The sequence below is a fragment of the Thermobia domestica genome, chromosome 6 (genome assembly GCF_964235325.1).
Source record: "Thermobia domestica chromosome 6, izTheDome1.hap1.1, whole genome shotgun sequence".
In the NCBI taxonomy this organism is placed as follows: domain Eukaryota; kingdom Metazoa; phylum Arthropoda; class Insecta; order Zygentoma; family Lepismatidae; genus Thermobia; species Thermobia domestica.
Window position 1 is genome coordinate 27,501,260 of NC_137459.1, and position 27,641 is coordinate 27,528,900.

A 27,641-nucleotide genomic window follows, 5' to 3' on the forward strand; every position below is an offset into this window, starting at 1 on the left:
TATTAAAATTCTTTTTTTTTTTTGTTTTATTGTAGCGATACTTGCATGGCAACTTTTCTCTCGTAATAGTCGCAGTAGGATTTTCGCATTAAAAATTGGTACAAAAAGTGCGACTATTACGCGAGTAAACACGGTAAGTAGCACTGATGGTGAAGATCCGAAGTATGAACGGGAAACAGAAGCAAAGACGGAAAGCTATAAGAAGAAACGCGTTTTGTCCGTCGTAGAATAAGGAGTCATTGAAATGACTCATCAAAGGTTACGTTTGGAGCACTGTATCGTCAGAAAATTAACTAAGATAGAGCGTAGGTGAGTGGTCAGAGTTCTTTCTTCGTAATCCGGAGGTCCTGTGTTCGAATTCCGTCGCCGACCATCCTGACTGAGGTTCCAGGGTTTTCTCTTAGTTTTAGTAGACAAATGCCGTGATGGTGCCTTTAAATATAAGCCCTGACTGACTGACTTCCACTTCCTTTTCGACTGCTGTTGTTAAACGTTATAGTAGACAGCAGTTGCATAATCAGCCTTGTAGACTGTAGCCGAAGTCTGTAAAAATAGGTGATTTCATGAGAATAGGCAGACAAAATATACAAATATGTTTGCATCTTTTAAGATTAGGATTAGGATTTACATTTCTGGGCTTTCGGCATCTATGGCCATGTTAGCCCGTCATGCATGAGGGATGACGTCCCTCGGCGAGCACACTATCCGAGGAAAAGGAAGCGGCTTGGGGGACCTATTTGTTAGGTACCATCCGGCGTTTGCATGTTGTGACTGAGGGAAACCGCACTCAGGATGCCTGGCCTGAAAAAGTTTTTACACTTTTTCGACCAAGTGTTTACATCTCTTTACCAATGAATGTATGAGTTAAAGTCGGAAGTTTAAGCATAGCAATAAAATTTGGTGAAAAGTGGTGAATAAATACTTTCAACTACAAGGAAACAGGAAATCTGCAAGATAAAAAGTAGTGGTAGTGGCAATAGTTTGATTTTGCCAATGGTAGTGGCAATAGTTTGATTTTGCCAATGTGTAAAAATTGAAGAACTATGCACTATGAACTGTTTTAATTGTGATGTTTATGGTGAGACTGCGTTTGAATTGGTTACTGACAATTTAAATGCTCATAGGCAACTAAGGACATGGTCACAAATGTATATTTCGTTGCTGTAGCGTGTCCATAGCAGTAACTTTATTATTCCGGACATTGACAGGTAGTAGTGACGTAGCTGAGGCAGTGTCTACTACAATACTCGATTTTCGCAGGATGAGATGGGCGAAAGGCCTCTTTCAAAAACCGATCCCTTCACAAGATTTAAGCCGTCATGTGTTTGTGCATACTTTGCGGCGATAGCTTGTATGTGACCTAAGCGCAATCAGAATCTAGGTTCACTCTCAGTTATACCTACTGGTGGAGAACCTTCCCTAGCGAGGAAGCATCCACCAGCAACTGAACAGCCTGGCAGAGGATAAAACGATTTAAATAGTTATGACAGTAACACGCCTGTTCCTTATACAGAAGGATGTTCGCTTTATATCCGACCACTTTTGACGGGTATTCACCTTAAGAAATAACGCGCCGCCACCACCGATCGTGTTCTGTTGGGCCCACAGCATTGTGGACTATCGCAGTTTCCATTGCAGCAAACTCCGGAGCAGGACAGGCATGGGAATTCTGTCCAACTCCACCCTGCAAGCTTTCCATTGACTATCCAGGGCGCATGAGCGGCGATGTTGAAGACGACGTTTCAACAATCCAAATGCGCAAAACTCATTGCACTGGCGTCTGGACTTTTCACAGGAATGTCTTCAACACGACACGAATTCCTAATTCCTCTGTCATTTAATGATAAAAACGTAGTGACGTTTTTGCGGTATGACTCGAAGTCTCGTCTATATGGATCATCACCGGGTTCGCGTACATTCTATACAATTGTGGAATCTCTCTCCGATAGATAGGTGTCAGAATGGATTCTTGGAAGTACCTTGCATTCACCTTAACGTCAGAATGGATTCTGCTCCGCTCTCTTTTCGTCAATGTCAATGGTTTCCCATGATTTTGTTACGACAAAGTACAGACTGCGTGGTACTATTTTACTTTCTTAGGTCTCGTCCTAAAAATTTCTCGATTCGATCGTCTATATCTAAATATCCATTATCACAAAAGTCGATATTTGTTGACTATGAAGGACCCCATTGCTCGCATAAAACAAACACACCTCAGTGTTTTCAACAAGGTCCAAAAGGTCGATTTCCTACAAACAGCAACACGTAACACGATTTCCGACTAACACGTAATTTAGGCGCATCTTAACTACACGTGTACGCAGAGCATATCAAAATTTATTAATCCGTGGTTGTATTTTACAGTATACACTGAAAAGTTATTATTATTATTATTATTTATTACTATAAGAAGTAGAAGTAATAGAAGACTATAAGAAAATTCTATGCATTACTTCTTGAACATACTTTCCAAACATATATCGTTTCATGCAGTTTTACCACAATTTCTTTTATCTGTACACAAATTGATGCTTTTTCTTCCTTTCATTAGTATGATTTTTTGAGTCAAAGTTCTTAATTTTAAGTTTATCAATTTCTTATATTGATTTTACCAGATTCTGAAAGACACTAATGATAGTGTATTCGTCACCAAAAGTACACACTTCCCACCAGATGCTATTTTCGAATTCACTTCAAAATGAGGAAACGAGCCTGAGTACTTTTCTTCTACTTAAAAGCAATTTAATTCCTTTCACGGTAACTGGTGTTCCGAGTGGTAAGGTCGAACTCAACAAAAGTAACGTGTAATGGGAACTCCCGGAAATTGCATTTGAGGTGTTCGATTAGTAATGCTGAACTACTCTGTGGTACTCAAGCTCTTGTGCCTATATGTATAGCTTGAGAAAGTCGTTCCTTTCAGAAAATAGTCTCAAAATACATGACTGATTATTTTGATCGTTCAATGTGCATTCTCAGGAAACAAAACTTCGTTGAGTTCGAATTACTACTCAGGACGCCTCACACGTAAGTTGAACATACGCAAAGTAAGAAAAATTAGTTTCCAAATTAAGAATGAAGTTAAATTTTACTTAATATACTACACCGTATTGATCTCGAGTTATGATACAACTTACAGTTTTGAGATGATTTTAATGGAAAATACCCAGCATAAAACATTCCATCTCCATTCAGGCAGAGGGGGTGACAGGTTACCATCTCCAATTTTTTTGAAAAAAAAAAAATTATATATATATATATATATATATATATATATATATATATATATTTGGTAGTCCTGTTGGAGATATGAAACCTGCGAAGAGGATTTTCCCAGAAAAAAATTGTCTTCGAGTTATGGGCTAACCAAATTCGGACGAAAATCACTATTTGTAATAAAAAAGTGAATGAGCATAATCTTAAAAGACACGTAGTTCAGTTACTACATGTGATAATTGGATGATTCTTTTATTTATTTAAAAGTGCTCAGAATACATTTCAGGTTCTGATATAAAAAGCTCGAATTACAGTCCAACAAGAGTATTTTGTGAACACCGGAAAACTTAGTAAAAAAGTAAAATGCAGGAATTTTGAAATTTATTTTCCGTATGAAAGAATGAGAGAATAAACGTATTATTCTAACACAATATAATACTCCTTCTGGGATCCCTATAGATAATTTTGTTTCCCATCTACGATGGCACATGGGTGAGAAAACATGAGTGAAAGTATGATAAAACGTCATTTTCGCCTGAAAATAGGGCGGATTTTCTCCAAAAGGCCATTCTTGAAAAATCTGAAAATCTGCCTGAACGATCTTTCATTGTTTCCTATTTGAATCATGCAAAAAGAAATGGATATATTTGTGTGTTAAATTTTTCGCAAATTTTTAAAATATTGTGTTGCACAGGGGCCGGCTATGCAACCACGCTTGGCGTGATAGTTCTTTTTCTTTTTAATTTTGCATCGTCTGAAGAAGTAAATCGAAACGTGCAATGATGCAATATTCTTTTATAAATGTATACTAGAATATGTATGGAATTTAACATGTTACAAAAAGTGGTTGATTTAAACAATTTTGTGGTATGTATAAATAACATGAAAAATTAATCAATAGCATAGTTAATTATTACACACTGGCTTCTCTCTCTGTAAGTCATGTTGAAGCAAAGAGGTCTTCTACCAGTATCACTTCTTTGGGAAGGAACTTGTAATAGCGTGCTGAGGCACAACTAGGAGACGGCAGAATGAGTTTTTGAAGAACATCTTTCAAATTAGCGTTACACTCATCGTTTTCAGCTGGCCATTTAAAGGAAGTTGCAGGTCCATGAGGAATCATAAAAGACACTGTAATATCGCGAAATTCTTGTGAGAGTGAAACTACTTGACCCGCCCACCACTGCTTATCATAGACACAAGCGACAAAATCTCCAATTTGAAGGTCATTCAGAGTATAATATATTCTTTTGGAACTGTTAGCTACTTGTATTTTTTTTTTTTTCCGAGTACATGTTTCGTGCTTGTTGCCATGAATGTGCCTGTATTGTCGACCTGCCAAAAATGACTAGACTGAATACCAATCACAGGTTTAACTTTGGCCCACTCTTGTGATTTTGGATTTCTGAAGTCTTGAATAGTACGTGCACTTAATAATAAGAGCCTTGTGCCTTTGATAAGTTCCGAAACCGTGTTGACAAACGATTCTGCATCCCTTATAGCTCTTACTGGGTCATTTCGAAGATTAAACGTTGTTGCGTAATGTTTGCAGAGCCCACCTATACCGTCACATGCATTTTTTCCGTGTCCCGTTGCCGAGAAGATCCATCTTCTCTTGATTGAATCGTCTTGGAAATGTTTTTCAAGCTCATACAGCTGGAACCTGTTTCTAAAATGAGAAGCAGCTCCATCTGAAATACAAATTATGAACAATTCATTGTATGAGTCGGTGGTTTTATTAACATCTTGATATATCAGTTTGATTGCACAAAGTGCATGAGCACTATCATGTTGCAAGTCATTGCTCATTACCGCGTAACTTTTTGTGTTGCCATTGAAGTACACTACACACGTAAATATAGATATCTGTGAACTTTGGATTTCATCTGGCAAAACAACAGACTAGTTCTCGGCAAAATCGAAATGCAATACCAAGGATGTTTCAAGAAGTGTAGATCTTTTTATTTCTGCTATACTTTCTCCCTGGATTTTTCGAATATAGCTATGAGTTATTCCTGTTCAAATCCAGTACTTTACATGCTTTAAAAATCTATTTAGGTTTCCAGCTTTTTCACAAGATTTCCGCTATCCCATGGTGCATACGTGATTCCATCAGTATCTCGTATCTCTAAACTTTGTTCCGAAATTGCATTTAGTCTTGCGCATTTCTCACATTCTTGCAACCAACACTTCTCGGTAGGATCGCCACAGAGACACAAAGAGTGCAGATCTGTATCTACTATCTTCCGATCAGTAAGATTGTTCTGGGATGTACATATGAGATTTATATTGGTACAATAAATACATGTGCATGTTTGTTTCACCGGCTGACATTTAACCCACTTGGGACATAAAGAGTAAAATTTAGAAATAGACATCTTTATATCAGGATTACCTTCATTCATCAATCTGAAGGCGGCTTTAATGGAGCGGGTCATAAAACGTTTAACCCTTTTTACTTTTTCACCGTTTTCATATACAGAAACATCTTCTTTTTGATTCGGACTTTGTCTAGAACCAGGGTTTGAAAAAGAAACGGGTATTTTTGAAAAAACCCAACCCACCTGGGCCCATGTGGGTTTTTTCGGGTTTAATTGGATTTTTTCGAAATATTTCAATGTTTTTGGGGTAAAAATGTTAAAATATGATATACATTTCAAGATTGTCATTGTCACAACTTGCAACAATTTTCTATTCACTGCTGTTTTGAAAAAATGGCCGCCATTTTGAAATTTTATATCAGATAGCCGAAAAAATCTATACAGCAAATTTAGAATGTCTTGTGCTTCTACCCTCGAAATTTTAACTTAAAAAGTCCGAAAATTGCACCCTGTAGCATGGATACCTGTTACAGTAAAACCTGTCAACTTGGCCACCTGCTTATCTTGAACCTGCATTATCCCCATAAGACATTTGTTACTTATTACTCTGTAAGTTGGCCACCTGTCTATCTTGGAAGTTAGCCACTTTGAAGCAATGTTACCCTATGATGATGATAAATTTACCTGTGTATCTTGGCCACGCAAAATACCGTTTTGTTATTTTTCTTAACTCTTTCGTATTTCCATATGAGAGGCAGATGTTCTGCATTTGTGACTGGAGATAAAGAAGACTTCCACTATTTGTTCTTGGAGGTCAATGGCCAGAACGCTACCCTCATAATGGGGTGGTGAAGGAAGATGTGAATAGGAAAAAGCACGTACAGGTATTCAGGAAATGGTTGTACGTATTTGTTTACCCTGTCTGTTTTGGTAAAACCATTAGCTATATCGGCTCCTTTCAACAGTGGGGAGCTTTAGTAATTCCGGAAAATTATCAAGGTTAAAGCTAACCATCTCAAGTGTCAACTCTAGGCCACCTGACGGCTTGTAATGAGACATGAATTCCAATAAGATTTTCTGAAAACATCTTTTGCTCCGAGGGAAACACTTGTAGCTTATTAACAAGAGATAGCTAACTACAAAATCAGAATGTACATATGTGCCAAAAGGAATAAAAGAAATACGTCTAGAATGAACCGCCATGAATACATTTGTTATTAATAACTGATTTGCTATTTTTCGAAAGGTATCTACAGAAAATACTTGTCACTGTTTAGTCAGTTCAGATGAAAGTTTCTTCCTCTACAGACGGCAAAGGAGCTACTTCCGATTTCTGTGTGTGTGTATTCAGTGATCTGTGTGTTCAGTGGAAGGAGATGTATTGAGTTCATGAATTCATAATGGATTCAAAACGTAGAAAGTTGAATGAATTGTGTGTATTAAACATATTGTATTATTTCTTTCTAGTAATGTATATTGTTATAATTATTCTATATACATTATTTAAAAGTAGCTGACGTGTCATTGCTTATTAAAATTTTACAATCAAGTAATACTAGAAATCCTATTTTAAAAATACACCAATCACACTTATTTTCTGTAAGTTGGCCACCTGTCTAAGTTGGCCTCTTTTCAATGGAACCGATGGTGGCCAACATAGACAGGTTTCACTGTGAATAATGGTCGCCATTTAAAAATTTTATGCCGCCAAAATATATACAGCTAATTTAATCTCTCGTGCTTCTACTTTGAAAATTTTAACTTGAAAGACCGAAAACTGCCCTTTGTAGCGTGGATATCCGCTATTTTGAAGAAAGAAAACAAAAAAGGAAAGAAAGGGCACCAGTTTGTAATTTTACGTTGGTATGCCGAAAAAATCTATGCAGAAAATTTAGTGTCTTCAGCTTGTATCCTGAAATTAAAAAAAAAAAAAAAACTGTGTCGCACAGGCACACAAATGTAGATCGAGTCATCCCAGGAGCCTGTGACGTTCGCCAAATATGAATACCAAATAGCTATATTAATTTAAGACATAATTCATCAAAATCTCTCATACGAAATAAATATTTTTCAACGTAAAATAAATGGTTTTATTGTTGAAATTCACTTTCGATGCTTTGTGCGTTCAATTACGGGAACTTCCCGAGCACTTGTGCAAGACGGTTCTTTCCTGAAAATTAATTTAAAACAATTAACAAAGATAGGCCTATAATTCATATTTTATTAAAGTAAACGTTTCAAAATGTCATAAATGAAATTAATTATCTTCCAGCGTAAAATAAATAGTTTTATTGAAGTATTCTCTTTCGATGCCTTGTAGGTTCAATTGCGGGAATTTCCCGAACACTTCTTTCACGACGGTTTTTCCTTGAAAATGCAGCTTGCTTTACTGTACATCGAAACTTCCATTAATACTGAAGTTTGAATTCAGCACTTAAAATAGTAAGCGTTACGTAGTCTCGGGAGCTCCGAGCATTAAGCTTCTTAATTTTGACAAGAATTTTTACGCTATTGCTGGTGTTGATTCTACAGAATGCGTATTTGAAGGGTAGCAACAAATGACTGAACTGTTGTTGGAAAAAAAAAATTACTGAATACTTTTGTTACCGTGAAAGGTAAGAAATAATACTAATAGTTTTACTAATGTATTTACATATTTACTGTTAGTAGCGGCACCTGTGATCTTAAACCTGTCAACGTATGAGGGATAACGTCCCTTGGCGGCGACGAGTCAGGAAGCACACTATTCACGGAAAGTATTTTCTAAAATACAAAATTGCTTATTTTACTTCAAATAGGCTATAAGCATAATCCACATATTAATTTGTTGTATAATTATCTCAAGCTGAGTTTTTTAAATTCATTTATTCAGTACATTCAGAACTTTATAAAGGTCTTATGTTGAATGTTGTTGACTACCTTAACATGAAAGCATATAATTCGCCTAAAAAAAGTTCAAAATCTGATAAAAATAACTTTCAATGTGATCACCTTAGTTGTACCAATACTATACTAACAGAAAGGTCAAAAACCCAGGTGGGTTATCATCATCTACGTAATATGACAATGCAGTCTCGAGGTAAGCGGTTGGTAAAGGGTGTCCTTGGTACGGATCTGACGTTGCCCACATACCCTTTTCTTTTTTCACTTTGCGTGACTTATCTATTAGATACTTTGTCGCAGACGGGATGAGTTCGATGATCATGCGTTTACTGAAAGTTTCAGGCACGATACTAAGAAGTCGTACTTTTTCACGATAGGATGATTTCTATTGCACAAGTGATGTTGGAAAACCACATTTGACAATTATTGCAACTCTCGGACGAACTTCTTGAGGAACACTGTACACTCACACCAAAAGCATCTTGTAATTTTCCAGACACTGCCGTCGAAAACACGTTTTCTAGTTCTTCTGGTTTTCGTTTTACGTACGTGACTCTTCTTTCTTCCTTCACTTGCAATCACTGCACTAGTTGGAACGTAGATTGGATCTGAAGTCACTGAATCGTCATCTGCAGTCATTTGATCTGTAATAATGATCGCACTATTTGGTTCAACCGAAGCAGTTGGTTTCTCGATCTGAGCCTTGTAATAAATAAAACAGTTTTTGCAGAACTTATCAGCACTGTTTACTTGTACTTGTGATCCAAAATAATTTTGTAATGACTCTGCAAGATCACCAACAACAGTAAAATTTTTCGTGTTACTTTTGAATATTACTTTCTTTTAACAAAAGAGACACTGACCAAAGCTTAAAACTTTACTTTATTTTAAATTATAATTTGTAACTGTTTCGGATATCTAGCATATCCTTCTTCAGACACGATCGAAATTAATGAAAATACAGACACATATATAAATGTTGTTATATATATGTCTGTATTTTCATTAATTTCGATCGTGTCTGAAGAAGGATATGCTAGATATCCGAAACAGTTACAAATTATAATTTAAAATAAAGTAAAGTTTTAAGCTTTGGTCAGTGTCTCTTTTGTTAAAACAATTAATCCAAAGCCATGAATAGTCTTATTACTTTCTTGTGTCTTTTTAGATAATCTCTGTACTTAACTCTCTTGGTGCTATATTGTGAAGACATATCTGCAATTCTAACTAACTTTTATATACATTAGATAGTATATCTATTGTGAAACACGAACAAGACGATGCATTGACATGCACAATGGGTAATATCGTTGACATACAACACTTCACACAATGCAATGTATCTCCAATGCAGTCATAATGTCAAATGGGAGCTATTCCAGAGCGTTTGATGTACTGCAATATTCTTGCATCATACCTAGGTACATGTTGCACAATACTATGAAACAATTCCAGTATCGTGGTTGCATACATTACAGGTGCCAATGCTATGTGCGGTTGCATAGCCGGCCCCTGTCCAACACAATATTTTAAAATTTTGCGAAATATTTATTACACAAATATCTCCATTTCTGTTTGCATGATTCACATAGGGAACAATGATAGATCGTTCGGGCAGATTTTCAGATTTTTTAAGAATGGCTTTTTGGAAAAATCCGCCCTAATTTCAGGCGAAAATGAAAGGAGTATTATATTGTGGCACAATAATACGGTTATTCTTTCATACGGAAAATAAATGTCAAAATTCTTGCATTTTACTTTTTACTAAGTTTTCCGGTGTTTACAAAATACTCTTGTTGGACTGTAATTCGTGCTTTTTATATCAGAACCTCAAATGTAATCTGAGCACTTTTAAATAAAAAAAGAATCATCCAATTATCACGTGTAGTTACTGAACTACGTGTCTTTCAAGATTTTGCTCATCCACTTTTGTATTACAAATAGTGATTTTCGTCCGAATTTCATTAGTCCATAACTCGAAGACATTTTTTTTTTTTCTGGGAAAATCCTCTTTGCAGGTTTCATATCTTCAACAGGGTTACCAAATACACTTTTTCAAAAAAACAGAGATAGTCACCTAGTCAATTTTCCATATACCTGCCTGAATTGAGATGGAATGGGCCATAATGGAAAAGCTTCTGGGGGGGGGGGGGGTCAAGGCGGCTCATGGATATAAGGCCTTCATCTGTTATACGAAAAGTCAGTTATTCGGTATCAGGTAGTAAACAACATCGTACCGCTTTTTTTTTTTTTTTTTTTTTTTTTTAGGGTTCTGTTTGCTCATCCTCATTCTACCAATTCATCCGTTAATCATTTACAACAATCAGTCATCCTCTGTGGTCTATAATGAAAAACGAAAAAGTAAATGAATAAAGTGGGAGGAACGGGAGAACCCCGAGAAAACCCATGCACACGGTGTTCGTCCACCACAAAGCTCGCTTGGCGCGAGCTGGGATCTAACCAAGAACCCCATGCGCTAGAGGTGAACGCTCTGCCATTGAGCCACCGTGGCCCCGTAAGTAAATTAAGGCTCTACTTCATTTCACTACACTTCTGAGGGCATAACAGATGGATGCCGATATGCTGACCACACATCACCAAATCAATATCTGTCTATTCGCGGGCTGTAACACCACGGTGTTTAGTTATTACTAGAGCAACCCACATTATGTTTTATTTTTTTTCAAATTATGCTTTGTTGTTAATTTGAATCATTGTTTTACGTTAATTGTGTATAAGGTATAATATTTACTATACTGTACATTAAATATTCTAAATATCTTGATCTATTTATTAATATTTTATGCAACCAGTTTCTTTCATATTTAATGAACTCTCTACTTAATGGATTGTAAAAAGATATGCTTTACTCGATTCAGTTTTTTCTATCACTTTTGTGCGCCTTAGAGGTGCATATATACAGAAAGAGAAAGTAAAAGATGTTACCAAAAAATACAGAAAGTGCTTAAGTTCAAGAGGTAAACATATCAATATAGTGTGGAGTTCTTGTGTACTATTCATTGTTGACGGAAAGTTTTCTTCTTTTACTTTTTTTTTTTCTTTTCTCCACATCAAAAGATTACATCGAAAAATTCCAGAAATAAAAATAAGCCTTTCATTGTTGCGTTGTTATGTTCTCAATGATTTTACATTGCAAATATTGATTTTAAAAAATATTAATACAGTATGATAAACTTGCAGTTAAACAGGATTTTTCAAGAATTGTGCTATATATTTTAAATTATGCTTTATGCTTTATTTTCTAAAATTATGCTTTTAAAATTAGTTTCTTCTAGACCCTTAGACAACCACAACCATGTTCAAGGTACAAACCATGCGTGTAAATTGCTGTTATGCTTTTAATGCTTTTGGGTTGCCCTAGTTATTACTAAGAAACTGCTAATTTATAATATATTACAGTTCGTTCAATACTTATACGTACCTGCTGATCTTCTATTTTAATACCATTGGCTGATACGGATTCGCTCAGATCTGTTTTCGTCATGCTATTCGCTGAACTAACTGCGGCGGAAGCCAATGTGGTTAAAGCGTTGGACGACTCCACTAACGGTACACCAGCAATACTACTCACACCTGAAGGAGTTTCACTATTTACAGGGTCTAACGGTTCTTGTTTTGTCCGCTGAAGTTCATCGTCCACTGCACCTGGATAGCTTTTCGGCACTTGTAAACTTTCTTCACTATTTAGGAGACCAACCCCAGCACCTAACAACCGATATTCTTCTTGTCTTGTGCCTTCAGTCTTCAAGTTGACACTACTTTCTTCACCAAGAAGTCCTAGGTCACTAGATAAAACACTGCTTTGGCTAACAGACCTGCCTCCTTCAATGTCACTTTGTGATTCAAAGTCAGATGGGAATGGGTTTTCTGGCAACTCCGATGTACTGCCAGTTAATGTTACTACACTAGGCTGCTGCGATTCCTGAGAATATAAAGTTTCTTCTGCTCGATTTGGAATTTCAGGGTTACCAGGATTAGGACTTCCAGGATTACCAGGACTGTGATTACCTGGGTTACCTGGATTACCAGGGCTGTGATTACCTGGGTTACCTGGATTACCAGGGCTATGATTACCTGGGTTACCTGGATTACCAGGGCTGTGATTACCTGGGTTACCTGGATTGCCAGGGTTCCCACCTACTGGGCTTCCTGGATTTCCGCCATCTGGACTGCCAGGATTGGGGGAACTGTAAGGATTCTCTGGGTTTGGACTTTCTGGATTATCTGAATTTAATACACTTCCAGGGTTGTCGAAGCTGTCATCTCTTTGGCTATTATCTATACTCCCTTCACTTGGAGTACTAAGCTCCTGACTACTTCGAGCACCTGGCTCCTCACGGATTATGGTAGTAAGAGATCCTATGCTTCGAGCGTCTTGTGAACCACCTTGGTCTGAATCCTGGGAGGATCTGAAAATGACACTCTCCAGGGAAGATATGTCTGATTCGAAGTCACAAGTAGAAACATGATCACTGGACTTCTGACTGCCCTCAGATCCTCCATTGAAAGACCACGTTGTTGAATCTGGAATTGGAATCTCTTTCAAACTTTCAGAAGTATCCATTGGTTCTGCCTTTGAAGTTTCATCCGTTGGCTGAGGATCTATTAGTCCAGCCTCTGCAGCAAGCGCAGCTAGCTCGGTGTCAGTTGTGGCTGGGAAGTCCTTGGGCGCTGAAATGGTAATGAAGGTCTTAACTATGTTGTTATCTCACCTTAAATTACAAATTTAAAAAATTCAATATATATCATATCTTACTATAAATACATTTTTTTACATTTATTCTACCTATGAAAAAAAATGAGAAGTTTTCAAGCAAATAATGACCAAAATAACACAGTATTACCTTTTGTTTACTTGAAATGTTATGTAATTTAGAAAGAACTATGTAACGAGTAAAATCTCATCTTGTACAAAGATATTTTTTCCCGTTTACATCGCATATGTTTATACAGGGTGCGGCACGTAAAACCGGCCCGTCGTAATGTCATGGTATATTGCGTTTCTAGCGACAATTAAATTATTTTCAGCTTCCTACCAAGAGATAGCGTGTCAAGCCGGAGTTGAGACACGTATCCTGTAGGTGCACGTGTAAAGCAGCTGCAGTCGCAGCCAGTGAAACGTGTCCAAACCAGTTGAGAAGTAGGTCTCGTTGTGTGGAGTCGGCTGAGTGTGTGGTAATGCCGTATCCTATAACCGAGCGTGTTGCCATTGCCTTGTGAGGACTGTTAAAGGGAAGAGTAGAGCCTAAATGATACAAATCCACAAACAATTGAAGAACTCAAGACTCCATCCAGGATGTAATCAACTGACAAGTGTATGAATCTCTTCACATATACTCAGAAGTGTGTTGAAGTGGGCGGACAATTTCAGCCCCTGAAAACATTGCATTTCATTTTATATGTTCAACATATACGTGTCTCAACCCCGGCTTGACACGCTATCTCTTGGTAGGAAGCTGAAAATAATTTAATTGTCGCTAGAAACGCAATATACCATGACATTACGACGGGCCGGTTTTACGTGCCGCACCCTGTATATAAGGCGGCAGTAAGCAAAACTGACCGTACCATGCGCACACCATGTATAGTAATATGTAAGGCGCATTTGCAGACAACAGTCGCAAAAGTGAGCAAGAATAAATAATAAAAAAGTAAAATAATGATCTGGACAAGCTATAAGATCAGGGCAGTTGAAAAGAATTTACCACTACTTTAGGTCAGTGTTATATTGTAATCATACGCTACAATGGGCCTATCCAGTCTGCCATAAGGGCTAGTCAAAAGTCACGTTGCGTACCAAATCAAAATGTGAGATATTTCAAGCACGTAACCTTCGCGTGGGGCGCCCTGGAAATTCGCAGTAGATGCAGATACTTCATTATTATTGATTTTACTCGACGTTTGACAATGTTCTATTCATATTTACCTTACATTATATACATCGTTTTAAGGTATTCATTAAGTCTTTGGAACAAGCTTTCAATTTGCCATCTCCTTATTATAGTTTTTGAGATGTGTGGACGACTTCAATATCTTCATTGATTTTCTATTGACATTAACTTAATGTTTCCTGATTATTTAGTAAGTCGAATCCATTTTAGGACAACTTTCTTTTGAAATACAGAATCTACATAGTTTTCAATATTTAAGCTGATTTTCAGCCATGTCCCTCTCTTTTTCTTTAGATAAGTGAAGGAAATGTTTGTTTTTCATTGAATTTTCCATTGACATTAATGTTAATATTTCGTGCTTTTTTGACTATGTTCCATCCATTTTAAGACAATTTGCTTTTGAAATATAGAATCTACATAGCCTTTTCTACATTTGGGCTAAATTTCAGCCATCTCCCCCAAAGTCTTGAAATCACTGCAAACGGATAGGCCCTTTTAGAATAAATCAATAATAAATTAAGTGTCAGTGATATCAACACAAACTTAGTTATACAAGAACTCATATGTGTGGGGAAAAATTAACTACAAGACTCCATGCGACTTTTTCACATTCACCCTTGGGTTTAATCTAAATTCTCAATCTGATTTTGTGTAAAAGATATAAGAGTACTATAATTTTATTGGTTCTTTACTATTCTAATTGAACAACTGATTGGAAAAAGGGAATAAGTACTTTTTTTTTTTTGCGATTTTAACCTGAGATAGCAGATGTGTTCTTTTAAGATAGTTACATCGTTGAGTAGAAAATAGGAATGTTTGGGCAACTCTATATGACCAATGTAGAAAACAAAATCTCTCGCTGATTAGAAAAAGGGAATAACTAAGTTTCTTGTATCCTTCTTCCACTCACTATAGGATACCACCACAACTGTGAGACTGTGTGTAAGTAGACAACTACTAGAGCCCTCAGCTGACGTTACGATACTTTGCATTGCACAATCTTTAGAGAAATTTTTGCCCCAATCAGTTACACATTTACATGTTTTCAGTGATACAAGTGGTGACCATACAATGCCAAAACTGCAATCATACAATGACATGAATGCTTTTCAGCCTGACAGTGTCATAACGGTTCACAACTATACAGCAATATTTGCCTGCCGGAGGTCACAGTTTTTACCATGTGACCGAAATTTTGCTATAATCAAACGAGAACTCAAACGACACAATCGCATTTATCTACCAGCACAATATAACCACATGATTACGAATGCAAGAAAGACTGATACTCCATTTCAGGTTTACGAAGTTGTCAATGAAGAAATCTTAGACTTTAAACATTGTTGGTAACCGTTTTACAAGAAATCTTCAGGTAGCATTGTAGACAAAACAGTGAAATTCCAAGTAAGTAAATAGAGACACTGTTTATAAAGCAGAATCTTTAGGTTATGTGCAAGCTCATAAGTTTATCAATGGACTAAGAACTGATATTTTTCGATTACTCAAAAGTAATGTCACAAACGTTCCACTACCAACGTCAAAGGCATACGATTGGAAAGTCTCGTTCAATCAGAGAAAGATATACGATTCTTCACAAATCATCAAATGAATACCTGACCAATACAAACAGTTTTATAGGATGATTTGTTCATGGAAAACCACTGACCAAGAAACTGTAGAAGACGAAGATGCAGACGGATAGGACCCTATGTAAAGCCATTCTATTGTGACAACGTATTTTGTACAGCTGTCTATTGTATAACTTTTCTTGCTGTACGAATAACATGTGCTGTAATAAAAAAAAAATAAATAAAAAATAAAAAAGAAACGAATGGTGACAATAAAAGTGTTAGGAACCTAACATGCGTGATAGTTCGGATACATATATCCAAGATTAACACATAACATTGTATTCAGCATTCACATTTTCAAAGCTTTCTATCACAAACTGCACATTACATACCATACACACAATTACAATTGCGTCCAACTCAAATTGATTGGAAAAAGGGAATACTTTTTCCATTTTTAAGCTTATCTAACCAATTGCAATGCTGCAATACAAGATTCTTCTTCTTGTCTTAGTGTTTGTTAGTTCTTTTGCTACAAGTAATCAATTATACACTTTTTGCAACAAATACAAACAACGCCTCGAGAAGGTTTTTTTTAGCGTTTTTGAAAACTTAGGTCTGATGCACTTATTCCCTTTTTCCACTCAGTGATGCAATTGCCACTATGCTTATGATATAACGTTGATATGTAGAGCGTTGTATGGATCTTTAAGGTCCCACGTTTATGACCTTTAGGCTAAAAAGTACAAATGATTAATGAAAACTAAGAAAATCCAGAGAAAATCCACACATGGCCTGAAATCAAACCAGAGACTCCTTGCACCAAAGGTGAGAGCTATACCATGATCCACTGTGCTCCTTTCAATATGTACACTCATGTCCAAAATGATTGTCACATATCTATAACTGCCTTCTTGTAAGAATATAATTTGATAATGATTTTGCAGGGTACTTTTAATACTAATGCTATGTGTATAATCGGGAAATGTATATTTAGGGCAAATTTCATAGGAAAAGAATTATAAATACGTAAATTAGAATGAGTACAACAAAATGTTGCTAAATGGACAAGACAGTTTTATTTTCGTTTTGTTGTTCTTATTTACTGCTCTTTTGACATGAAATTTTCCACATACATGTCTTTGCCGATTATACACATACTATTATAAAAAATACCGGGCGAATTCGTTATCAAATTATATTCCTATAACAATATATTTATAGACATGCGACAATAACTTTGGACATGAGTGTACAGTCAGCGACAAAAGTTATTTCCGTTTAGTTTCGTAAAATTAGTTTCGTAAATAACTTCAGAATGAAAGGTCAATTTGAGTAAAGTTTTCAGTAAATTAAAAAAGAATATAATTTTCTGTACGTTCCAGTCGTATCACCGTTATCCCAAAAACAAATTTTAACAAACAGGAAGAACTTTTCTCACTGACTGTACAAACTGGTGGTGGCCCCACCTATCTCCAAACAGAAGCATTTCCCAATTCAAGTTAAAGCATTTCCCGATTCATGTAAACTAAGACATTTTTGCGTATACGAGCTGATTTCAAAACTTTGAGATCACCTCACAGTCTGACATATTACATACAGCAATACCAACACAATGAAACTTATTCGTCTTTCTTCTGCCTCTTCGAGGTAAAATTTTCAAAATTCGTGAACTAACCCCACCTCCTCATATTGCTAGTTTCGTACCTTTGAATCTAATGACCGAAAAGAAACATGTGATAATGTACTGTATGGTACTGTGTTAGATGTGACACAGTACTTCCAGTAACAACTGTTCTCGAATTCCACAGATGTTTATTATACACGCAATTTACACTGATTATGTTTAGTGCTGACCAATAAACACATTCAAAGAGTTGATGATTTTGCATCTAACGTCCCTTTCAGCAGCGAGGCTATATAACATGTGGACCTACTGATTGACGTGGAATCCGAACCACATGGGCTCCTTCCGGGAATCGAAACCGGGTCTCCCACGCCAAAGGCGCGTATGCTAACCGCTTAGTCACGAAGGAGCTCCAAACACATTGAAAAAACTGAAAAACTTATTAAATTTACAAAAGAAGAAATTTTGGATGAAAATGGATAAAACGTAGCTGCTGAAAATCAACTTGAACCTGGTACGCTTTATCCACCTAGCACCATATTATGTGGATCCAAAACTAACTTTCAGAACTTGTACTGTTCACGAAATTACATGACTCATCCATTGTGAAATTTAGTACCTTTCCTAACCTTCAGGGTTAATCAAGAATTGCCAACACTTACTGTACTAAGTCTTCTGTGGACATACATTTTTAGATATAATTTAAATAGAGTGGGATACCCTGGAAGTAACAAGGTAATAGAAGTAGTTCACTTTTATTCCATAGTACGCTCCAAAAATGAAACGAAATCTGTTTTACGTCCAACGGTTATGTCATGTAAACTAAAGGAGACTGTGATGATCAGAATAAATGAAAGGGGTAGAATGAAAAAATAAGAAACCCTTAAGAAATCCACGCACAGGATGTTGGTTCACAGCAAAGCCCACTTAGAGTGAGCTGGGACCAGGGTGGAAAAAAATCATGTTTTTTTTTTAAAATCATTTTTGTTGATTTTTTTGATTTAAATCGATTTTTTTGATTTTAAATCAAATCTTTCTCCTAGTAAATTACAAGTCGCAAACTGAAGAAAAAGCATTAGGAATTAGTATTAAACGCTAATTATGCCATTTCAATGAAAGTATTAGGGTTGAATTTTGAATTAATCCCCAATTGTTAACCTATATCAATTCGAAAATGGTAAATTAAAAAAAAAAGGTAAATTATAGACTTTCAGTCAAGCAGCTACAACATCATCCCTATTTATCCTAGGATCATGGTTCATACCTCATTCTCTTTAGAATAGAACAAGCTTTAAAACGGTAACATTCACATTTCCCTATGATGGCCCTGAAGCGGGAAATTGAGAAAATGGGATTTTTTTTATTTTTTTTTCAAATTTTGATCCCCTCTAGACTCCGTTGAGTTAACGCACATCTCAAAATCAACTGGGAAATACTAGGGGATGTACTAAATGTGTGTATAAAATTTCAAGCTGTCTTGAATAATAAGGGGGGGGGGGGATATTTAACAATGAGCTAAGAACATCCCCACAATGCCCCAGATAACCCGCATGTAATGTAAACATTTCATCAGACATCCCTATTTATCCTAGGGTCGAGATTTGTCCATTATTCTCTTTATATATAAAAGATTTTCAATCGTACCATTCAAATGTCTTCATCGTGTATCTGGGGCGGAAAAGTCACGAAAAACGGGATTTTCTGTTAAAAATATCCTTTTTTAACTTTTTACTCCTCTGGACCAACCCCCTGTTTTAAGGTAGAGATCTAAAATACTGAAAAATACTAAGGGGTGCATTGAATAAATGTGCAAAATTTCAATCTTCTAGGTGCAAAAGTAAACCCGTAAAAAATAATATCCACCAAATACCCCAGATTACCATATAAAACAGGATCTCAGGTACCTGTTTCCTGAAACATCCCTATTTATCCTAGGATCATGGTTCGTACGTCATTCTCTTCAGAATAGAATAGTCTTTCAAACGGTACCATTCATATGCCTCCATCTGAATCTCGAAAAAAGCTATTTTGTTAAAAATATCTTTTCTTTTTAATTGCTCTCTGGACCCCCCCCCCCCCTGTTTTCACGCAGAGATCTGAAACATCTTTAAAAGTACTAAAGGGTGCACTGAACGAGTGTGCAAAATTTCAGTCTTTTGAATGCAAAATGTAAGCCCTTCAAAAAATAAGAATAATAGGCATAACAAAAAATATCTTTTTAAATTTATGATATCACACACTATGTTTCGACGCAGAAAGGCGTGAAAGCATATGTAACATGTTCTAGAATGCCTCCAGTCTTGAAAAAACCGAAATAAAAAGGTTTATTGATACTTTTTAATCGAATAATGAAGACTCGATTTTTAATAGAATAAAAATAGGTAATATAATTTAAAAGGTTAAGCATTAAGAAAAAAATATAGCAACGTTTATCAAAATGACACTTTTTTCACAAAAGCTACTGATATTTGGTAGGGGCATATTAAAAAAAAATAAAAATTGGAACTAGCTTGAGGCACGAAATACATAAATTTCGCCTAAAGTTATAAGTCTTGAAAAAAATCGGAGAGGGGATAGGACCCCTCTAAATATGTCCTATTATGTGGGAACAAACAAGCAGACGAGCACACGAAAGCATTTTCGTCTTAAATGTCGATGGTGATTTCCCCGTTGGAATAGTTAACGATTTAAAAACCCAAACTCATTGTTACGAAGAGAAGAAAGCAGGATTGTTTCGTTACCCCTGTGTATGACACTTGTTTTCATACTATGCTGTACATTTGAGTCTCATTGTATTACGATTATTAACTTCCGTAACCGAAATAACAGAACAAAAACGGGATTTCACTTATTTTCACTTTAAATTATTTTGTCTCGGAATTTGATTTAAATCAACGATTTTTATTTAAAAAATCAAGTGATTTAAATCAGACTAATTTAAATCAATCCACCCTGGCTGGGACCCAACCAGGGACCGCATGTAACAGAGGCGAACACCATACCAGTGAATAGGGATCTTCAGCACAGCGTTTATAAACAAGAGGCAGGGGGGGGGGGAAGCTGATAATCGTAGTGAAGGGTCTAAATAAATAAAATTTCAAATCTCAAACAGTTCGCCACTTCTCAATCCATTACAAGTTTCCTGTCAAAAATTATGCCAAGCATATTAAAAGAATGACTCTTTCAAATATTTTGCGTTGGGCTCTGTGCATAAACAGCATATACTTCACATACTCTTAAGTATACCTTAATATACACTTAATAAAGGGACACACAGTGGGTCGGTGGTATAACGCTCATCTCGGGTGCGAGGGGTCCCTAGTTTAATCCCAAGTGAGTTTACGGCGAATCACATTTTATCCGTAATTTTCTTTCGCAATTCACCCGTTTCCTTCCACAATTCCATTCCTCGAATTCTTTCATCCTCATTCACTTCCACTGATCATCCGTCTCTTTATCCGAGGACAATTGTGAGACGTTAAAGGTTTCATTTCATTTCATCAACTTACAGCCAACGCCATAGCTCATATGTAAGAAAGATGCGAAAATTTACGTATTTGGTGGAAAGTAGTTTATCGGAACGTTGGAAGTTACCTAAACATATGACAGTAGGGCAATACTAAAGAGGTTTGCCTGCCATTTCTGTGCTAGTAAGTTAGCAACACTGAACGTTACACGATTTTCATCTATTGACTTTCAGAATTCGTTACATGATAGTTCTCGAAATATTCAAGTGTTGTAATTGTCGCCAAACAGATTTCACAGGATGTTATCACTCACGATGGCTATGTTTTCCGTAGAACGACTAACACGAGGACGCCCCGAGAGTTTAATGTCCACAACCAAACCGGTTTTCTCAAATTTACCGATCAAATCAGGCTCATCACATTCGACTTATTCCGGTTATTCGACTTATTCCACGGAAGTAAGATTTGAAGCTTTCCTGGCGGCGTATATGATAAAGTTCTTCTCGGGCAATCAGCCAGGTGAAAACTGGTGGATAGGCCAACGTTTCGAGAGCTGTCATCGTCCTCATCATCAGGGCAATTATGTAGAGATCAGCGGATGTAAGTAATATATACTCTGGACTAGCGAAAATGCTGGTTCTTGATTGGCTGTTTCAATCTGAAAACTTGGAGCTGTGATTGGCTGGCAATGTTCCGTAGTCCGTGGTACTGATTGGCTGAGGGTTATCTGGATGTTTGTGTGTCGATTTCTTTGCTGTGGTACTGATGACCGGGTTCCACAGGGGGCTGAAACTTACTTCGCCCGATTAAAGATGACTTGGACTTAAAGACACCAGGCGTGTATCGTATACCCTGTGAATGCGGAAAGGCTTATATAGGACAAACAGGACGCACCATTGAACAACGTTGCAGAGAACATGAAAATTACATTAGATTATTCCATCCAGAAAAATCAGGTTTAGCTGAACACAGTTTAACAGAAGGCCATAAAGTTTTATTTAAGGACACATCCATCATTACCAAGAGCACCAATTACTGGACCAGGATAGTAGCCGAATCTCTTGCCATAGTTCATGAACCGAACAACGTTAATAGAGACACTGGATTTCAACTCAGCCCCCTATCGACACACTAATTATGTATATATATAAAGACTACAAATTTCACCTAAGTGTCATCAAGCCGCCGGAAGGAAGTGAACAAGAATTTGGAAATGATATATATATATATATATAAAGAAAAGAAAGGATCAAAACATTGCGATCTTGACCAATAATTAGTTTTTGGATTAGCAGCCACAAAATTTTTGAACGGCCCCTAAATCGAATATTCGTATTTTCCACGGAATAAACACATCATACTGAGTTAAGTGATAGTTCTCCAGATATAAGGCTACAAGAAATTTTTTTGCCTGAAATATATTGGATCTTTTGATCTGAAAAGAACTGTTGTTGAAGTCATAAGTTCAAAAACATGTTACTGATAATTAAAATGAGCTTATACTTTGCAGACTGTGTTTTAAAGAAAGAATTGAAGTATAGTAAGTAAAAACGAGGATTAAACCGAACAGAACCAACACTGGCGAGACGAGTCATGACCCCACACACATACTAACACACAATCTTCGGTAATTAACTATTAAAATAAAATTTGAAACTGAAGATAAATTTAAGTTTATGATAAACTTTTTTAAATAAGGTGGGTGAATGCAGTGGGTCATTGATCAGCATCATCTTCATCTCATCTAACTTGCACTACAACATCCGAACGTATTCTGGAACTACAATAACAGTTCTACGAAGGAAGAATGGTGACGGGACTGGAAGTTGTGTTCACACTGTAAGGTGTTTCCCAATTCTAACTCATGGCCCAGGGTAAAGTAGTCGCCAACGCTATCGCCTTCGTTGCAAGCGGTCCCGGGTTCGATTCCCGGTGGGGGCACTTAGTTGAAAGTGTAAAAAGCTTTTACAGCCCAGCCATCATGAATGAGGTTTCCCTCATACACACCAGGCAAATGCCGGGGTAGTACCTAACATATATAAGTCTCAGGACGTTTCCTTCCTACCCTTGCCCTGGATAGTGTGCTCGCCGAAGGACGTCATTCTTCAAAAGTGACGGGCTAACATGGCCATAGATGCCGAAAGCCCAGAAATCTGTCTTAAATCCAATTCTAACTCTTCCACATGGTACTCGTTCGACCTGTGAATCAAGTAGCAAAATTGCTATCCCGTGAGGGGATGTTTTATACCACTATAAAACTTGTAGATTCTCTGTAAACTAGAAGTCAGTTAACTGATAAATTCTATTATTCAAATTGAACCTAGAGGTCTAATTTTGTAATTCAATAGCAGATCTCTTTTCTCAGATCGTGTCTTCAGTTTTTAAGATAACAAAACATTTAGAAAATCAAAATACTAGCATCTGTAAGCAGAATTGAGCATTCATGTTGCCGTTGACTGATACAGTCTGTTTCAAAACTCTTTTTAACTTATTACTGAAGACTTCATGGCTCGAAAGAACAAAACGTGTCTTCTAAGGTTTAGAGGCATTATAGATAACAATATCATATTTTTCAAATTCTAAAATTTCGCTACACACCGTTGGAAATCACTGCCTTAAAAGACTCGTATAGCATGACGACAAGCACTCATTGAAACGTACAAGAACAAGTTTAAAAAAACGGGTGGTTAGGGTGAGTTCAGTCTCATTAATATTAAACATGCATCCTATAAGCTCTTTAGGTAGTAACAAGTAACAATTATAAAAGAAGATCTATAAGTCTCTCATTGAGAAAGGTGAAAACAGTCAATAACGGTTCCAAAATCGGATTCTCCACATGCACTAACTTGCTATTTATTTACAAATATGTATATATACACACCTTAATTTATTTCTAAATGAGCGGTACCCTCTGGTTGCGTATTACCAGCCAGTACGTATTTACATTTGCGTTTTGTGCTAATTTTTAACGACAGCAAAAGAGAGAGTTCATACGCGACATGCAAGGAATCATGCCACTCTACTCCGTGTCTTTTTGAGGTTGGTCGCAATTTGCAAATGCAACGCTATTTCTAATGTAGCACAAGAGTTGATGGTGACCAGAGTTGCACAAACAAATTCTCAGAGTCTAGCTGCCAATTTTTATCCTAACATATGAAATATTATTTCTATATAAGGTAACAGTTATGTTGTTTGCTACGAATGGAATAACACATCAATCTCAATAAAACATTATGATCGCTGTTTTCAATAATAAAAGAAATTTTTGTAACTATTAGTTCTCCCTAATGAATGTCTTAATTTTTTAGTATTTATTCTGTGAACTTTATGAATTGTCTACGCTGTAACTGTAGGATTACTGAATATATTCGTATTTGCGTACCACATCATACTTGAATATTCTATCACTTAACACGGAACGGAAATACGTTCACCTTAAAGTGTTTTGAATTTGTTTCACGTTGACTTCACTCAGCACATTCGTTACTAAAAAAACTCTTCTGAAAAGGTCGCTCCATGTAAGAGAACTACCGCACAAACTTAGACTTGCACACAGAACAAATTATAGAAAGTAGCAAAAGGCTTTGTTAGTAATTTTTGGACATCAGCTACAGAGTTTGTCTTATTTGTATATTCTTTGGAAAGTGGATAGAAGCCTTGCCCGATATATTTTTAAACACTGTTCGAGAATAGCCTTGTTAGTGCTACTTGATTTAATCCTTGGGTATGGAATCTGCTTTCAACATCGAATTTAAACAGGCAAGAATTATTGTCAACTAGCTGAATATACCCATGCTTCGCACGGGGGCTGTATTTGGAAGTGAACGCCTATGGGAGTTTCACCATTGATGTCAGCGACCGCGAAAACTATGGATTTGATACTAATATCGGTCATTTTGGGCTTTTTTACATGTCTCCCCCCCCCCTTTCCCGGTAACCCCGACCCGGACCGAATAGCGTAAATTTGGAAGTTAATGTGATCGGAGTTTCACCATTGATGTCAGCGACCGCGAAAACTATGAATTTGACACTAATATCGGTCATTTTCTACTACTTCTACATGTCCCGGTAAACGCCCGTCTGGTTCGAATTTTGACTAAAAAGTTTAAACTTTGGTCTGGAGCCTGGACCAAGGTATTGGTAACTAAATTTGGTAACTCTCGGTCAATTTGGTTCCCAAGCCGTTTCCAGTAAACTCCCCCCCCCCTTCGGTTCGAAATTTGAAAAAGGGCTTAGTCTTGATCTGGGGCGTGGGCCAAAGTATCCCTGACCAAAATTTGGTAACTCTCAGTCCACTCGTCTGATCCTCAGGCCGCACACAGACATACAGACAAACGAATTCTTTATTTTATTTATATTAGATGTAACAGAATGCATAATTTTAACTTACAATTCTGACTTTGATACTCTTCTTCCTGATCCATTTCTGATTTTACTTCGTGTGAATACGAGGTTTTTCAAATACTCTTCTTTAACGGCAGGTTCTGCAGGAAAAAAAGAGAAAAATAGACACATTAATCTGTTGCTCATCATCAGTTGCATAGGAAAGTGTCCCTCTTACAGCAGATGTGTGTGTTTTGCAGCAACAACTATTATGAAGTAATAGTTACATAAGTATCAGATTGTATTTTATGGGTAATATATGGAAAAAATTACTTATGCAATACGACCACTGTATGTAATAAATATGTTAAGTAGTTATTCACATATTATGATTTAAATTTTATAATTTTATGCCAACTACCTACAAAACGCTATGGGACATTCTTTCCTATATTCCATCTATGAAGATCGATGCAGATGAGACAGTTCCAGGAAATCGTTATTCACGCTCTCTCACTCTCTAAAAAGCGCAGAAATATTTAGAAACAGTCATATCATCTTGCTAATCGGTGTTGACCAGCGCTCTTTTCCCGATCGTCAGTTGTTGCAGGTTTCCTGCAGGTTCCTTCAGAAAGAAAAATATCCGAAGACATAACGAAAACACAGGGCATCCATAGATTGAGTCTGAACTGGCCTACAAGCCTAAATTTTAAACTTTTTTTTTTTAAATACAAATTTCAGTTTGTATATAATTTGTAAATTTTGTACAGCATTTTCTGTACTATAACGAATAACACCCACACCCACACCGAGAGAGAGAGAGAGAGAGAGAGAGTGAGTGAGTGAGTGGGGATTTGGTACCTTTACGTATGTGATAAATAAGCTTATAAAATCAAATGACCAACAATAACATTCTATGTAAATAGCCATCACCTAGTGATCAAACACTTGGAAGTCATGGGTCATGATTCTATTGAAGACTTAATGGCCAACTTAAATATAAAGCACAGAAGCAAGCTTGTCTAAGTTTTACGTAAATAACTTTCATTTTAATGTCTGTTTATATATAGCAATATAAAATATATATATATGGTGGTTTTTATATAACTTACAGACGAAAACTATTTTATATCAGCATTATTATTTCATATGTACCCTTAGAAATGAGAGAACTTACTGTTGTATTACAGCCTACAATGATTACTGTTTTATCACAGAACGTATTATCATATTACAATTTTCTACTTAAACAAGCTTATGCCAGAATAGTTTTAATATTTAGATAGATAATTAGCTTACAAATCTAACGCTATTCTAAAAATATTGAAAAAGTAACATCTTTGAAATTGGTTACCAAAAATTTAGAAAAATTAGTGGAAATGGAATTTTAAATAAATGTAAGCAGCAAATCTGAGTTGTAATTAAGTAAATGAATGGCTGGTTACATCAAGCTGTTTCTAGTGAAACTGATAATATGAAAAATCCTTTAATCTTAATTACAATGCAAAGCAGAAAGAATTCCAAAGCAGACGTACTTGCTATGTATTTAGAAATCTCAACCGAATTTGCAGTTTGTGTTTAATGATCAGTGACATTACTAAAGGGGAAGAAACGGAGCTTGTACTCCTGGCGCCGGATTGGGAAGCACAAAACCCGACATATTTATTTCCACTGTAAGGCAAGGAAAGGAGTTTTAGCAAACTAAAGATCATAAAAAATTACCTCAGGAACTTAACAGGACAACAACGACTCACGAAGCTTAGGATCGTACCCATAAAGCATAAGTTAGCTTCAAAGCTATCTTTTGAGGTCACTGTAAAAACCTTTGCAGCCAAAAGAGCACGCATAATTGAAATTTAGTTCCAGCTCTTTGTGCTTTAATTTAACTTACATCGATTTAAGAGATTTGCAAAATGTCCAAGCAAAATACTCGAGACAACAACTTAACTGTTTGTCATAACTAAATATTCTATTCTAAAGCAACACTATTGATTCATTCTACACATGCACTTCCCGATATAATTCCAAAAAACATTGTGATTTGCAATTATCATAAGGCTAAAACAATATGTGAAGCATGCTACTCTCAGATCATTCAGCAATTAAATAATAATTAGTTTGCTGTTTTATCTCGTACTCAAATTTAAATTATGTACTACAATTTTGAAGTCAAACTTTACCACTGTACAAAATATGGAATAGGAGAATTAGTGTGTGATGCCAATGTCAGGTATAGTCAGGGAGCGTTTTGGTTTAGGTGGGGGCGCTAAGGCGAGTTCTTGCCCCGGGCGACAACTAGCCTAGTTGCGTCGCTGTCAATGATG

The 27,641-nt window shown here is 36.4% G+C and overlaps 1 protein-coding gene across 1 annotated transcript in view; it reads right to left on the reverse strand.

Annotated features, from left to right (window-relative positions):
• Positions 1-27,641, reverse strand: part of LOC145687902 (uncharacterized) — a 56,507-nt gene that overhangs the window by 24,349 nt on the left and 4,517 nt on the right. The window contains exons 2-3 of the mRNA XM_081761444.1: positions 25,385-25,478; positions 11,860-13,109 (exon numbers count right to left, since the gene is read on the reverse strand). Coding sequence (XP_081617570.1) covers positions 11,860-13,109; positions 25,385-25,418 — 1,284 coding nt within the window. The 5' untranslated portion in view covers positions 25,419-25,478. The remainder of the gene's footprint in view (positions 1-11,859; positions 13,110-25,384; positions 25,479-27,641) is intronic.